Below are 17,109 nucleotides of genomic sequence, written 5' to 3' on the forward strand. Positions count from 1 at the left end.
GCCTGGAGCAGTTGGTGCAGGGCCAGGTTGAAGGCCAAAGCTCAGCTCTCAGTCCAGGTCTTCCAGATGCTTGGTGGCTCTCATCACCTGCTGCCTCCCAAGGTGTGCGTCAGGAGGCAGCAAGGAGTGGAGCCAGGACGCCCAGCCTGCGGGGTACTTCACCTCCAATGAGTGTGTCCCAGATGCCTCTTTAATCAACGCACCAAATTTTCAGTGATTATTCTTGAGACATACTGTGATTATTTTGAGTACTTTCCTAAAACTATTAGCTGAAGTATTGATAAACTATTATCATTCTAAAATTATCGTGTATAATTTCATTTTCCTTCTTTGTGAGATGTCTGGGTCAGTTTTGTCCCTGCTGTGCTAGTGTTGTGAGGATTAAAGGGAGAATCGTCCCTGCTGGGCCTCTGTCCCTGCTCTGTTGCTTGTCAGCAGTTGTGGGGTTTCCCTGGCTGTGGCTCCATCATTCCAGGCTTGACCTCTGTCTCACTTGGCCTTCACTTCTGGGCAGTTTTGTGTCTGAAATCTTCTTCTTTTTTTCTGTTAGACTGACAGTAGTTACTGGATTTTCTTCCTCGATGCTCTCCCTTCAAGACCCTTTACTTAATAACATGTATACACAAATCTATTTCCAGCTAGGCTCACGGTCAAGGTCCCACGGTTTAGCAATTTGAGGTATCTTTTTGAGTGCCACTTTCCACCCTACTACAAGGGAGAAAGCCTTCTTGTATTTGATACTAAGTACTGTTAAACTACTTTTTCCTGAATGAATAATTGTTATACAATCTGATCTCTTTCATGTGCACATAAATGAGATTCAGAATTTAGCTGCATGTTTATTTTCTCTTTGTGTGGTTTAGAGTTGATGTGGCATTCTTTTACTGTGAAATTAGACTGAACACATATGAACAATCTATAATTTGCGACTTTAAATGATGTCAGAATGCTGTGAATATGTGCCATTTAGCCGTTGAAGTTTTTAACCTACATAGTTGGGTATTTTTGTAATATGAGTTCTTATGGTTCCTTTTGGAATTCATCATGTTTGTCTCCATTGAAGTGTTTAAATTTATCCTGTGATACAGTCTGATTTAAACTTGTGTGCTGTAGGAAGGGGTTTTCTAACACAGCATTGGCCAGTTGGGTGAGTGAGGTTGAATAAACAGTCAGAAGGGTGGTCCCTGGTGTGACACAGGGATGCATTTGGAGAAACATGGGCCCTTCCTCCAAGCGTGTGGTGCAGAGAGAATCTGGTGAGAGCTTCTGTCTTCCTCCTCTCCCATTCTGAAAGGAAGGCCATGAGAAATTTGTTTTTTTGTATTAGAAAAATAATAACAACAGTAGTATGGACATACTAAGTTTTAATTGTGTTGTAAATCCATAGCTGCTGGTAGTGCAGTTGTTTGAAGCAACAGGATCTTTCCCCATCTGTCTACATTAGTTTGTTCTGAAGCACATACTTCAAACGAGCATCATGTTTATCCTACCTGTTTATGTATAATTTCAATTAAAATGCATGCTATATAATGTCAGGTTTATTCTAATTAAAAACTCTGGTGGGGGTGGGCTGGAGACAGCTGTTTAGCGTGGCCCATGTTAAAGTGTATGGGTTTCACTCCTGCCTCCAGCTTCCTGCTAATGCAGGGTCTGGTACATGCCAGAGGGGTGTTGGCTGTCACTGCAGTTATGATTATTTGACTTCAGTAACCTTAGTCTGATTCAGCTTCCTGGGATGTTAGCCGATAATGTCTCAAGCAGTTGGGTTCCTCTTACTCATGTCAGAGACCTGAGTGAAGTTCTGGTCCAGCCCTGGTTGTTATGGACGTTCAGGCAGTGAATTAGTGGATAGGATACACCTCTCTGTCTCCTCTTTTTTTTTTGGTTTCTCTCAAATACTCAAGTCTTTAAGCAATGAGAGCAATAGACATTCTGCAAAGAAGATACACAAAACGATGTTTTGTATCTCATTAGGAAAATGCATTTATCAAATTGCAGCAAGAGAACTATTTGGTATTCACTGGAAGGCTCTATTCAGAATCATAGCTGTTTAATAACAGGTGTAGATGAGACCTTTCAAGCATTTCCAGGAGGGCTGTAAAATGGTACAGCTCCCCTGGAAAAGCAGTTGGAGATTCTCAAGAATCTAAGCATCTCCACTGTTAGATGTATAAACACATACACATACACATACACGCATGTATATCGCCACATAAAAATCTGTACTGGGAGCCCCACCGTTTCACATGGTATCACTTCGTTTGAGTCCCAGCCTCTCTGCTTCTGATCCAGCTTCATACTGCTGTGTATTTCAGTGGCAGTAGGGGATAGCTCTAGTACATAGGTCCTTGGCTCCCACGTAGGAAACCTGGATTGAATTCCTGGTTCCTGGCTTCAGCCTGACCCTGTTCTGGCTTTTGAGAATATTTGGAGAGTGAACCAGCAGATAGAAGATCTCCATTTCTTGGCTTTTAAAACGATGTGAAACTGATTAAAAAGCAAATGAACAGAAAAAGCAATGCCAGCATTGTTCATAATAACCAAAGTATTGACAATCAAATTATTAATCAGCTGATGAAAGGATAAAGTTAGGATATGGGATGCAGGAACTGGTACACCACATGATGGAATGAAGAGTGGAGTGCTAATGTTACAGCGTACGTTAGTGTTTTCTTTTCTTTTTTTTTTTTTTTTTTAAAGATTTATTTTTATTATTTTTCATTGGAAAGGCGGATATACAGAGAGGAGAGACAGAGAGGAAGATCTTCCATCCGATGATTCACTCCCCAAGTGAGCGCAACGGGCCGATACTATGCCGATCCGAAGCCAGGAGCCTCTTCTGGGTCTCCCACGTGGGTGCAGGGTCCCAAAGCTTTGGGCCGTCCTCGACTGCCTTCCCGGGCCACAGGCAGGGAGCTGGAAGGGAAGCAGGGCTGCCGGGATTAGAACCGGCGGCCATATGGGATCCCGGGCGTGCAAGGCGAGGACTTAACCACTTGCGCCACCGCGCCGGGCCCAGTGTTTTCTTTTTTTTAAAGAATTGTTTATTTTTATTGTTAAGAAAGATATACAGAGAGGAGGAGACTCAGTAAGATTTTCCATCTGCTGGTTCACTCCCCAAGTGATCACAACAGCCAAAGCTAAGCTGATCCGAAGCCAGGAGCTTCTTCCGGGTCTCCCACGCGGGTGCTGGGTCCCAAGGCTTTGAGCTGTCCTCGACTGCTTCCCCAGGCCACAAGCAGGGAACATGATGAGAAGTGGAACAGCCAGGACACAACCAGTGCCTGTATGGGATCTGGGTGCTTGAAGAGGGAGGGTTAGCCTATTGAGCCATTGTGCTGGGCCCCAGTATAATTCTGTCTATATGAAATGTCTGAAACAGGCAAATTAGAAAGTAGATTTTTTTTGACATTTCATTTTTTAAAATTATTATTAATTACATTGCATTATGTGACACAGTTTCATAGGCTCTGGGATTCCCCCAACCCCTCCCTGTACCCTTCCCCCATGGTGGATTCCTCCACTTTGTTGCAGTATTACAGTTAAATTCAGTCAAGATTCTTTCATTGCAAGCATATACCAAGCATAGAGTCCAGCATCTTATTGTCCAGATAAATTCAACAGTTTCTGGGGGAGACCATCTCTGGTCTGAAGGCAGAGTTGGCAGAATATCATCCCGATCAATTAAAAGCCCCAACATAACATCAACAACATTTTATAACATTATGGAATTAGTATGGTATTGAGTGACCGATACGTTTAAAAAATGCAAGTTCTTAACCACGTCCTGTGACTACTTCATTGACATTTCAATTTTAGTTTATGTACTGCCGGCTTCTATACACCTTAAAATGGCTATAGGGTACTATTCAGCTGTCTCGTGTCTATTTTCATTTTAGTATTTAGCAGTTTATAGTGTTGAGGCATAATTTTGCTGAATTTGAAAGTAGATTATTGATTGATAGTTCTAGGACTAGGAAGGGCTGAGAGAAATAAGGGATGCCTCCTCATGGCTTTAATGATTAATTTTTAGGGATAGGAAAAATGTTCTGGGAACCAGTGGTGATGGTTGTACAACTTTGAGTGGTATACTTTTTGAGTGATTTTTGTTATGTGAGTTATATCCCAATAATACTCTTATTAAAAAATAAAAGAATGAGAACATGATTTCTTTTTTTTTTTAAAAGATTTATTTTTATTGTTTTTTTTATTGGAAAGGCGGATATACAGAGAGGAGAGACAGAGAGGAAGATCTTCCGTCTGATGATTCACTCCCCAAGTGAGCGCAATGGCCGATACTATGCCGATCCAAAGCCAGGAGACTCTTCTGGGTCTCCCACGCGGGTGCAGGTTCCCAAAGCTTTGGGCCGTCCTCGAATGCTTTCCCGGGCCACAGGCAGGGAGCTGGAAGGGAAGCGGGGCTGCCGGGATTAGAACCGGGGCCCATATGGGATCCCGGGCGTGCAAGGTGAGGACTTAACCACTTGCGCCACCGCGCCGGGCCCGAGAACATGATTTCTTAAAAAGGACCTAGAATTTAGATGATTAGTTAAAGATAGCAGTTCAGGGGGCTGTGCGGTAGCCCAGTGGCTAAAGTCCTTGCCTTGGGGCCCAGCACCGTGACCTAGCGGCTAGAGTCCTCACCTTGAACACACTGGGATCCTATAAGGGCGCCGGTTCTAATCCTGGCAGCTCCACTTCTCATCCAGCTCCCTGCTTGTGGCCTGGGAAAGCAGTTGAGGATGGCCCAATGCATTGAGACCCTGCACTGCATGGAAGACCTGGAGGAATTTCCTGGTTCCTGGCTTCGGATCAGCACAGCACCTGCCATTGCGCTCACTTGGGGAGTGAATTATCGGACAGAAGATCTTCTCTGTCTCCTCCTCCTCTCTGTATATCTAACTTTGCAATAAAAATAAATAAATCTTTAAAAAAATAATAAAATCTTTGCCTTGTATGCACTGGGATCCCATATGGGCACTGGTTCTAATCCCTGCTGTCCCACTTCCCATCCAGTTCCCTGCTTGTACCCTGGGAAAGCAGTGGAGGATGGCCCAAAACCTTGGGACCTTGCAGTTGCGTGGGAAGCATAGATGAAGCTGGGCTCTTGGCTTCAGATTAGCTCAGCTCAGGAGTGATTGTTTTGGCTACTTGGGGAGTGAATTGGCGGACAGAAGATCTTTCTCCCTGTCTCTCCTCCTCTGTATATCTGCCTTTCCAATAAAAGCAAAGTAAGTCTTAAAAGATAGGACTTCAGACTAGTTGTGGGTCAATTGATAACGCAACGTTCTAGGTTTCATCAGAGCTCTTAAGAGGGCAGGGATATGGTGGTATTGCGGATTTGGGATGAAGTACAGCATTAATCAGCATCTTAGTGTCACCTGAAGGCCAGGTGAATGACAGAGCTAACCGACTCTGCTTTCTACCTCAAGTCCATATTGATTCTGAAATGAGAGTAGTGGCTGAGCCCTCACAGAGGACCCTAGTGGAGAGAGGAAGGAGCCCATGGTAGGACCCAGTGTGGGTGTTCTGGGTGTCAGGGACTGACCTGCTCATTTAGTGGGCCCCGCAGAAGTCAGCCTTAGGCACTGCCCAGAGGGTAGGAGGAAGGCCAACACAGCTAGGGCAGGGGCAGCAGCCAGAGGGAAGGAAAGGAGGAAGCGGCTGCCGAGACACCCTCAGAACAGTGAAGGGAAAAGATGAAACAAGGGAGAAGTCTTGGTGTGAAAGGGTGTGTTGGAATTTACTTGGTTCTTCCATTCTGATGGTACGCAGTTTGTGTTAATGTGCATCACTGTGCTTTTAAAAAAATTGTTAATTCTTAATTTTAGGTTCTGTCTACCTGTTCTATGGTCTGTGAAGTAGGGTACCAGCTGTGGTTGCTCGGTGACTTCTAAGTTACACAGCCACCGAGTTACACTTATCTAGGAGTAGTGGCTATTGTTGTGGCAGGGCCCCTTCCCTCTTGCTGTCCACTGACACTGAGAACTAAACATTTCGGTGTGATCTTGCTTACCCAGTGGGTCAGTTTCTAAGTTTTGAGTGTTGGTTGGGAAGGCAAAGAGCTGTGAAGCATAAGCATGGCTCCCTGGAAGGATCTAGCATCCCAAAATGGTGGTTTACTCCAGCGAATTAATTTTCCTTTTGGGGCCCGGCGGTGTGGCCTAGCGGCTAAAAGTCCTCGCCTTGCACACGCCGGGATCCCATATGGGCGCCAGTTCTAATCCCAGCAGCTCCACTTCCTATCCAACTCCCTGCTTGTGGCCTGGGAAAGCAGTTGAGGACCGCCCAAAACTTTGGGACCCTGCACCCATGTGGGATACCCAGAAGAAGTTCCTGGTTCCTGGCTTCGGATCGGCATAGCATCGGCCGTTGTACTCACTTGGGGAGTGAATCATCGGATGGAAGATCTTCCTCTCTGTCTCTTCTCCTCTCTATATATCTGACTTTCCAATAAATAAATAAATCTGTAAAAATTTGATTTTCCTTTCAAAGAACCTGAAGATTTCTTTTTTCTTCTGATTAAATGTTACTGAAGATTCATTTGAATTTAGGATTCTGCTTTTGAACAGAGCGAGCTCCCCTCTTTAGGTTGGGGGTAGTGTAGTGGTCTCAGACTCTGTGTGCTGTCATTTAGACTGAGAATATGTCACCTGGTGCTGCTGGGTGAGCTTTCCTAAGGAATTTATTGCAGTTTGGGAATGGAGGAAGCAGTTGTCAGAAGGGAGGATAAAAGCAAGAGCATGGCAGTGAGGCGTGAGGGCAGGGTGAGGAGGCTGGGGGATTTAAGAGGCAGCCCAGAAACAGGTTTTTCCTCCTTACAAACAATTCTTGTTTATGTCTGACTTTGCACTCTAGGAAAGGAAGTTTGTTCCTATTCCTTCTTGGGGCCAGACGACTGTTTGAGAGGTTAGACCTTGGGACTGCTGCTGGCCTAGGCCCAAATTTCAATGGTAGCTTTTATGGTCTGGCCTGTGGATATAACCACAATTTAGAAAAAATTTCCATGGTAAAATAAGCACCAGATAACTAACTTAGAAGCAGTTTGTAAGTCGACTGTGTACACTGCTTTTGCTGGTGGGCCATTCATTTGCAGTGAAATACTAAACTTGAAGTGTATGGAGCATCATGGCTGTGTGTGCACCGGAGTCCAGTGCACAAGCACAAGGTTGCTTCAGGCAGATCCAGACCGCGGCATTAAAGTTTTTTCTAACTTTCATAAGAAGCCAAAAAGGCTGTTGAACTTAGTATAGCTCTTATTATTTTTATGTTAGAGTTCTGGGGGATAAATTATGAAGAAACTGCCTGTAATTGTACATGTAAGATTAAAATACTAATTTCTGCCAAGAAAAAAAATATGTACTTGATTAAGAAATAACAAGCATATCAGAAACATTTGACATAAAAATAAAGGAGGGTGTTGCCGGGAACAAAGGTTCTCTGTGACTTGACAGCTGCTGTTAAAGTCACACAGGAAGAGCCCAGCTCTGGCTCACAGCTGCCTGACGTTGCCGCAGTCTTCTCTAGTGTTACCAGCGGAATGTACACCGGTTTTACTTTGGAAAATAAAAGCTACTGATAGCTAACTAGGTTCTTATTGTGCTCAGTGATATTAATTCCTAACACCCCGATTACAGTCTTTATAATTACCCGATTTCCCCAACAGCTGATAATTTGAGATTCTAACTTGGTGCCAAGTAGTACACTCCTAATACCAAGAAAGTCCTACAAAGTGTTAAGTAGGCTTTGGGGACACCAGCTCATTCTGTATGTTCTGGGTTATGAGTAACAGGACTTGAGTTGGAGCACTAATCTGTTTCAGTTTCTGTTGAAGTTCCAAAGACTGAAGATAAAACAGTGAGTGCCAAGGTAACTTGATTCCACCTGTCTCCAGGATCAAATATGGTTTAGAGTTAAGGGTTCTGGACAAGGATACCACCTTGGAAACTCTTAGGAAACTCGCAAGGCCCTAATGAAAAAGTTAGCATGAAACCTGGTATCATTGGCATGGCCTTTGAGACACTCCGCTCACCTCTGTGACTCTTCCCGTTGATTTTTAGCTCCCTCCTGAAGGGCCCACAGGTAACCTTGTTGGGGGAAAGAGATAAAGAACACGAAGGGGTGCGGGGAGAGATGATGGGTGACACCATCTTCCCCACTCCCAGCAAAGACACGTCAGCTCAACCCAGCAAGCAGTGAAGCTTTGAGATGAATATTGACTAATACAATTAAAATGCTTTATCAGACATTTTAATTAGAATTATGATGCTGTTAGTACAATGAGACTTGCTGTTTTCAGAAGGAAGGAACTAGCTCAAGGAGGAACTTGAAAGGGAAGTTGTGTGTTTTATGTTTGGCTGCCATCACTCATGAATACATATACATGAAATATGTTGTAAGTATCTGTTACATGATAGATATCAAGCTTGGTGTACCTGTTATCCAAATTACATCTTTTTAATGCTAAGTCAGTTATGTGAAGTTGGAAAATTCAGACTGTCATCACTTTAAGGGCAAGAGAATGTGAGGGTATCTCAACATATGTAAAATGAGATTGTTACTACAAAAATTAAAATCTATTCATAAAGCGTGTTTAAAAAGTTTGTGGAAATGAATGTTATGAAAAAACTGCATGGTTCTCTAATTTTTTTTTGCATCAAATTAAACTTTCCTTCAATTCTGTTTTTTATAAAGTTTTTTGGAGTGTCCTTCTAGAATTTTTACCTTTCACAAGAATCCTGTAGAGTGAAAGTCAATTCCATATATAGACAAGGAAACTGAGGCTCATAGTTCAGATGGACTTCAGGTTGTGCGCTCTGTGTTGCTTGTGCCTAGGTAGCTCCCACGCGCGAGAAGCTGTGGTGGGTTGAGAGGCTCCCAGCATGCCAGGGGTCTATCCACAGCAGCCCCGCAGCTCTTGAAGAGCAGCTTGTGAGCTTGCTCACTGCGGGGAGTGGGTACATGGGTGTGCTTCCTGCATCTGCCCTGCGGCTGCCCCACCTGAACTGGGCAGTAGCCGCTGCCCTGCTTGAATTAGTCCAGTTCTCACCGTTTTCTGTTGAGGAAACAGCAAATTCCCAAGGACTCAAACAGCAAAGTAAGATGGCATCTTGATCTGGATCTGTGGCTTTGCTGCTGCTGTCTCTGGTAAAAACTATACAGGTGTTCATTCATAGAAAGCAAGCCGTCGTACAGTCCCATGTTGTGGTTTATTTTGTTAATTTTAAAACAATACATGTTGTGTGGCTAGAGGTAATGGTAAGAAGATGTTGTGTTAAAGTGTAGAGGAATAGAAAATCGCAGTGTTTGGTATGTACAGTGTCCATGACCATGTTTCTCCATAGTGTTTTGGCGCAAGATCAACTGAGCAGTAGCCTGAGAAGAAAATGTGTATTGGTCAGCCTTGCTGATTAATTTTCAAAGTATTTTTATTCCTGATTTTATAGGCTGATAAAGGAATGGAAGTCTGAAATTTTACAAATTTTATTAAATACCAGCATCTTCTACTTATTACTTGGGTTACCTTGGAGGGGTAAGATAATCCTGTGGACTTGCCTTAAAAAGAAGTGTGTAAAAGGATGTATCTATGGAAAGGGTGATTCTCATTAAATGAGGAAATGTTTTATCAAGTAATAAAATACCGTGTCACGTGGACTGCCTGTCTGGCAAATGCTGCTGTCCACGTGACGGAGCCTTTGACTTTGAGCACAAAAGCCGAGGCGGTGGAGGCCTGGGGGGTGTGCTGCACAGGGAGGCAGAGCAGTCAGGTAGCAGCTGGCCCAGGAGCTGGCAGACAGCTGCTGAGGGACTGGGCTGCCTGTAGCTTGATGCTGCGTGGAGCTTCTTCCAGTGAGGCGGGGAGATGTGGGTGGGCAATACAAGGAAATAAAGCATAAGGTAAGTTTATGATATTGAGAAAAAGAGGGAGAGAAAGAAAAAAACTGGAAAGTGTTCTGCATTAAAAAAAAAAAAAAAAAAGCTCAGTTTCCAGGCCATTTGGCCTTGAGTGAGGTGAAAGCTCAGGATTAAAAGGCACCTCTCTCTGCCCTGGGTTTGCCTCCTGTGGTGTTTATGTGCTCCTCCCAGATTTTTGAAAACATGTGTTCAGTGTTACCAGAAAAGCTCAGTGGGTTCTTTCCTCAGCTTAGTATAGAAATAAAAGGCTAGGTCGGTTACAAAGAAGTTTTACTTGCAAAGTGACCAGGTGAATGTGGAAAGAAGAGGCAGGCGGAAAGCACCTCCCGGAAGGGAGGCAGGAGATGGGGTGCCTCTTGCATGGAGGGAGAGACACCAAAGGTTCTTAGAAGGTCTGGGGCTTTTCACTGTTACCTGACTCCTGACTGGGTGGGAACCTTCAGGTATGACATTCCCCATTGGTGGTCTCGTTAAGAAATGGCTGGGCAGTTCTTGTGCCATCCACTTGAAGGTGTGGTCCAGATTTTAGTGGGCTTGGATGGTCAGCACGGAAATGATCAAGTAAAAGCAAAAGGTCAGTGAACAGTATAATACTGAGCTCGGTTGTTTATAGAAGTAATCTTTTCTCTCCCTCTGTTCTTCCCTTCCTACGCCCTACAACGCCACAGAGTGGCATTGTGCTCAGACATGCCCTTCATTTGTTTGCAACCCCCTCAGACTGGGCCTTTTTGCTACACAAGGTGATCAAGTTAACCAATGCTCACATTTGCCGGGTTTTCCAGAATCAGCTCTGACCGAGAATATAGAGCAGGCACCACTGTGTGGCAGAGCTGGGAACTACACTTCTCCCTATAGCTGGGTGTCAGGAGAAGGTGAATTTACATTTGCTGGTTGAAGAGGAAAAGGCCTTCATCCCTTTCCTCTGCTTCCACATTCTCTCTTTACTGTGGTGTCTCAATGGAAAGGCAGTAAGTTGGCAATTGGAAGCTGACCGTGTACAGCGTAGTGGCATAATCAGGAATAGCTTTCCAGTCTATCACACCATAATAGTTTGATGCTGTTATTGGCTTCAAGAAAGGCTCCTTCCTGACAGCCTTGTCCAGGCCAAATTTTATCAGGGGAAGCAGATCTTTTCTTTGGAAATGGAATGGTTACCTTGATTTTAAGTAGATCACCGTATCTCCAAACAACCTCTACGAGACTGAAATCTACTTAGCCTTTATTATCTGCAAGACATCCTGAGCTTTGTTTATTTTGTGTGAAAATCGGGTAGGAAGGGAGGGAGGAGGGGGAGAGAGAAAAAGAAAAGGGAGAAGAGATCAGTGTCCCACCTGCTGGCTTATTCCCACACGTCCACCACACCTGAGGCTGGGCCACGATGGAGGCAGGAGCCTGGAACTGTGGTCTCTCTTCTGAGCGACAAGGTGCTTGTTAGCAGGAAGCTGGAATTGGAAGCTGAACTGTGACTGGAGCTGTGCGCTGTGATAATCTTGCTCTGCCAACATCCTGCCCTTTGAGGGGCGTGTTCCTCCTCCAGCTTCCTTGCTAGTGCTCCCAGGGATGCACCTTTCACTCCTTTTAGCCTTCCATGTGTGAGCCTCTGCCCACTCTCCTTGCTTGTACTTGCTGAACCGCTGGAGTCAAGGTCAAGACCATCAGTTATTGTGTTTCCTTTTCTTTTTTCTTGCTTTCTGCCATAGAATACCCTTTTTGGGCTGTAGTTGGTAACTTTTTTCAACTTCAAGAGTCTTTTTTTTCTCCTGGCAAATTGCTGGTGCTCTCTGTTTATAAGTGGCTGTACACATAGTTCCTAAATATTATCGATAACTATATATATGTGTGTATGTATATGTATACTGAATGCATAATGTATCTATACCTATTTGTCTATCTGTAGCTTAGATTTTGTTGACTTCTCACTTCTTGGGGCTTATACATACACCATTTGCCAGCCCCTGACTGCAGTAATCGCTGTATGAAGGACAGGAGGCTCCGCGACAATGGGGACCTGACCCCTATCGCACTCTCAGTAGTTGCGCCATTAGTAACTATTGAATAAGCTGGGCAAAGTAGAGGAACAAGACCAAACGCTGGAACACATTTCAGGTGGTGGGAAATAGGGCCTTGTACAGTTCACTCAAATCAAGCTAGAGTGCTTTGGGTACCATGCAAAGAACCACTGATCCTGTAAGCAATGAGGAGCTATTTGATTTAATGTGTATGTCCTCTGGACATGTAATTCCTGCATACACAAAAAAGCACAACCTAACCTGATGACTTTCTTTTCCTTATGGGTGTGCCTGGGTAATTATTACTCAAGTTTAGAAAACATTTCCTGAACCCCAGGTGGGGAGCTTATGGCCTGATTATAATATTTAGATACCACGTCACAGAGGTCACCTGGTTGACCTGTGGTGTGACAAGGAGTGGAATCAGCACAGCTGCGCCTTCCAGGATCAGCAAGCCTTTCTTCATGAATAGAAACACGAGCTACGACCATCTAACTGTATGACCAAAATAATACAGCTGTTGTGGTTGACCTTTATTAACCATCACCATATATTGGTATTTTATTTCATTTTTTACCTCTGCCATAAGAGTTTTTGTTGTTACTATTTTACAGCTACTCAAATTTTATTTTATTATTTTGTAAAGATTTACTTATTTGAAAGGCAGATTTACAGAGGGAGAGAGAAGGGTAGGGAGGTGGAGAAGGGGAAATAAAGGTTAACCCCCTCAGTTGGTGCAGCAGCCATGGTTTGGCTAGTCCAAAGCTATGATGCAGGGACTCCATGTGGGTGTTAGGGGCCCAAGTACTTGGGCCATCTTCTGCTGCCTTTATAGGCACTTTAACAGGGAGCTGGGTTGGAAGTGGAGCGACCAAGACATCAGCTGGTGCACCCTTGGGATGTCAGTGTCGCAGGGTGTGGCTTTACCTGCTGTGTCACAGGGCAAGCCCCTCACTGTTTTTATTCCTCTCTAAGTGGAATGAAGTGGTGGTTGAGGTGGCTTCCTGTTACTGCTGGTGTTCATTTAACAGCTTGTTTGATCAAATCATGAGTTTAACTGAAGGCATCAGGGAAGAACTAGGATTATGGATACTGAATTCTGTGGTTATGGCTATCCCTCACATGTGAGTAGAATATAGAACATGGCCTGTAACAATAAAAGGAAAAGATTGTGAGGAGCCAGAGGATCAGGACCACCTTTTGTTTCTTTCCTGCCCCAGCCAGAACCTTCTTTACTGTCCAGTTCAGAACTTCTGCTTCTGGGCAGCTTCCTGGTGACTGCATGCGTCATCTTACTGAGGGGTGTCAGCCAGCAGGTCCCATGGCCAGGGACCAACCCTTGAGAACGGCTGAATACTGTTGGCATTGGTTCCCAGCATTAAATTGCCTTCCTCTAACTCCCTGGGATTTTGCAGTGTGCTGGTGGGAAAATGAGCTTGAGGAAGTCAGTCAGGAGTAGAGCAAGGAAGATATTCAACACAAAAGAAGGGTGGGGCCCATCCTAGTCAGTGACCTTCTGGAAGAGGTGAAATACAGGCTCTCTCAGGGTATTGTTTTTTTAAATACGTTTAAGAGGAAATTGTAAATTGCATGCTAAGATGCCTTAGAAGATAACAATTGGGAGGTTTGGACAATGGAAAAGAGAAATTGATGTGTTGGTGAAGTGTATGTGGTTCCTCAGATGAAGAAATCCTGAACTTGTGCTTGCTTGTTGAAGTTTGTAGACAGCTGGAGAGAGGAAATGGGATGCTAGGGGAGGGAACGTGCCAGGCTCTTTGTGCTACTTCCCATTTCTTCCCTGCTACTTTTGTTCTTTGACCGGATGCTTTTGTTAAATTAAAAGAAATCTGGGCTGGCACTGTGGTATAGTGGGCTAAGATTCCTCCTGTGTCACTGACATCCCAAATGGATGCTGGGTTTGGATCCCAGCTACTATACTTCTAATCTGTGGCCAAGCAGATAGAAGAGCTCTGTCCTCTTCTCTGTGACTCTACTCTGCCTTTCACATAAAAGAAATGATTAAAAACAAAAGGGCAGGGAGGAGCGGGGCACCAGTGCCATGGCGTACTGGATTAAATCTCCACTTGTGATGCTGGCGTTCCGTATGGATGTCAGTTGGAATGCCAGCTTCTTCGTTTCTGATCCAGCCCCTGCTAGTGTGTCTGGGAAAGCAGGGGAAGGTTGCCCAGGTTCTTGGGCCCCTGTGCCCACGTGGAAGACTCGGATGAAGTGCCTGTTTAGATTGGCCCAACTCCAGCCATTGTAGCCATTTGGGGAGTGAACCAGCAGATGGGAAATCTGTCCATTTGCTTTTGAAATAAACAAATTCTTTAAAAATGTTCAAAGAAATCTGAATGGCAATATTTTTTTTTTTTTTACTTTCTTAAAACTTTACAACTAGGTTCTTAGCCTTATATGGTTCTGAAAAGTACAGTAGCTGTTTGTAATCTCTCAGCTGTGAAACTCAGAGATTACTTCTCTCATTAGGTAGATCCTCTGAAGCCACTGTTCAGTGAAAAGGTTTTGATTAGTTCCAGTAGGAAGGATTTGATGAAGTTTCCATTGCTCTGTGTGCAGGCAAGTAAACATACATTTAAAAATAAAGTGATTTTCTTTTTTACAGTCATATTTCGTAACGGATTATGATCCAACCATTGAAGATTCCTACACAAAGCAATGTGTGATAGATGATAGAGCAGCCCGGCTAGATAGTAAGTAAACTTCGCTTTTTGTTTTTTTTGAAGCCCCATGTATAGTATGATTGACGTATTCGAGTATCTTGAATTCAGACCCATCTCTCGCCTTTGACTGCGTATTGACCAAAGATTCCTGAACAATTAGCAAAACAGTAATAGCAATGATCTTGTTCTGGTGGAACTGGTTTTATTGTGCCTGTTGATGTTAGTTCTGTTGATTGGAACAACTGGAAAAAAACTTGTCAAGTTGTCAGCTCTTCCTGCCTTGTGAGAGGAAGTGCATTTAGGAAGGGTTTGACATTGGTTAACTTAGGGTGTATAATGCAGACGGTTTAATTGAACAAATAGTGCTCTGTGCTTGGCTAAACATCTACCTCTTCATGAAGCCTGCTCCTTGGTTGCATTCTTCACAGAGACGAAGAATCCATTAGCACCTGCACTGAATATGGTATGGAGGCCAGGAAGGGTGGGTGGGTGGGATAATGGCTACAGTATCTTTGGGTTTACAGGTATCTTTTGCAGGTCTTCCCATGGTGGAATAAAAAATCCAGGTGATTTTGGAGTTGACTAACTCCGTCAGCTTCCTTGGGTTTAATGTTTTTAGCCTTTTAATTGGGATGCTGATAAATTTAAACCACCGAATCAGTCTGTACTGATGCTTATCAGCTCTTGGACTGTCAGCTGTTGGAATGTCTGATCGTCAGTGTGGAGACTGAGGTGCGAAGGGAGCCTGCACCACGGGTAGGGGTCTCCAGAGGACACATGTGATGCCCTGCTCTGGTGAGGAGCAGTTATTGATGAAATGAAAACACTAATACAGGCACTATATTTTTCTCCGTCTTTAGTTTTGGATACAGCAGGACAAGAAGAATTTGGAGCCATGCGAGAACAGTATATGAGGACTGGGGAGGGCTTCCTGTTGGTCTTTTCTGTCACAGACAGAGGCAGGTTTGTATCAATGTTAAAATGTGGACCCACTTTTTCTTTCTGGATCATTGTAATGTTGAATTTGAATGGGACTTGCTGAATTGTGATACTTGACCAAAATTTGTGTGTTCTTTTGTTTATTTAGTTTTGAAGAAATCTATAAATTTCAAAGACAGATCCTCAGAGTAAAGGATCGTGATGAGTTTCCAATGATTTTAATTGGCAATAAAGCAGATCTGGATCATCAAAGACAGGTGAGAAGAAATGTTAATACCGGGAAGGCAATTATATATCATATTATATCACATAATTTAAGTCATAGATTTAATGAAATGAGTCCTATGATTAAAAAAATTGCAAGTGTTTATTTCTAAGTTTGGCACACTGAATTTTTTTTAATATATTGTTTTTTTCCCTTGATACAGATTTGCATGCATAGGGGCTCATCCCTGCTCCTCCTTCATCTTTTTCCCTTTTAAATACCCCTTTATTACTTGTCTCCAAGTTATGACAATGGCATAGTCATTTACTTCACTGTTGCAGCTTAACTTTGTGATACATAGATGTATCATGACATTACAAATGTAGGAAAAAGAAAACAAACCAGCAATGTAAAAATGTAATAAAAATAGTAATGGGAATTCTATTGTTCAAGAGTAAAGAGGCAGGCTGTATACATCTGTTATTTCCCAGTATGCTAACCTCCTTGTAGTTTAGCTTTGTGTATGTATGTCTGTGGCACACTGAATCTCACAGAAATCATAATCGGTAAAAGATAAAGTATATTTTGGGAAGTTAAAAATTTCATATAGCCTTACACAAAACTTGAGAAACAATAACCCTGCAGATACTTGAATTACCTCCATCCTCCCTTCAAATGCAGTAATTTTATGGGTAATGCCTGTAGCCCTTAAATAAATAATTCTATTAAGCTATTTTCAAGAAAAGTTTATTTGAAAGTCAAAGTTACATAAAAAGAGGGAGATACAGAGGCTTCCGCCTGCTGATTGACTCCCCAGCTGGACACAACTGCCAGGGCTGGACCAGGCTGGAGCCAGGAATAGGAACTTCATTGAATTGTGCGTGTGGGTGGCAGGTACTGAAGATTGGCTGTAGATGGTGTGCCAGTTTGTAACTCTGTCAGTATGCAACTTAATGTGGCAGTGATTTTGCTTATATAAATCAACTATATGTGCTAAAGTTTTTCAATTCTATTTTCTATGAACTTTATGATGTTACTTTCCAATAATCTTAGTGCTGGGTTTAGTCCCATCTGCTTTGCTTTGGAGCAAAGTAATAGAATAAAAAGTAGATGGTGGGAGAAGTATAGGAAATAAGTCTTTATTTTCATCCCTTGGAAGATGATGTACTATTATTAGCTTGGAGTGGATTTTCCCTAAGCTATATGCATACACAAATTGTGTATTTGCGGGAAAGCTCACATGTGTATATATCCAAAGTAGGAAAAAAGGGATTGAAATGTGTTTGTCCAATTTTCTGCTTATTCATTTAGAGAGTATTTGCTGAAGCATTTTATTCTCTATGCCTCGTATACCACTCCT

General features: G+C 43.3%; 1 protein-coding gene across 2 annotated transcripts in view; it reads left to right on the plus strand.

Annotated features, from left to right (window-relative positions):
• Positions 1 to 17,109, plus strand: part of RRAS2 (RAS related 2) — a 73,652-nt gene that overhangs the window by 43,945 nt on the left and 12,598 nt on the right. The window contains exons 2-4 of one of the 2 annotated variants that reach the window (XM_040989071.1): positions 14,548 to 14,635; positions 15,466 to 15,568; positions 15,693 to 15,801. In XM_040989071.1, coding sequence (XP_040845005.1) covers positions 14,548 to 14,635; positions 15,466 to 15,568; positions 15,693 to 15,801 — 300 coding nt within the window. The other variant, XM_040989072.1, reaches the window with a different exon arrangement.

The sequence above is a fragment of the Ochotona curzoniae genome, unplaced genomic scaffold, assembly GCF_017591425.1.
Source record: "Ochotona curzoniae isolate NIBS_2020 unplaced genomic scaffold, NIBS_Ocur_1.0 contig_517, whole genome shotgun sequence".
In the NCBI taxonomy this organism is placed as follows: domain Eukaryota; kingdom Metazoa; phylum Chordata; class Mammalia; order Lagomorpha; family Ochotonidae; genus Ochotona; species Ochotona curzoniae.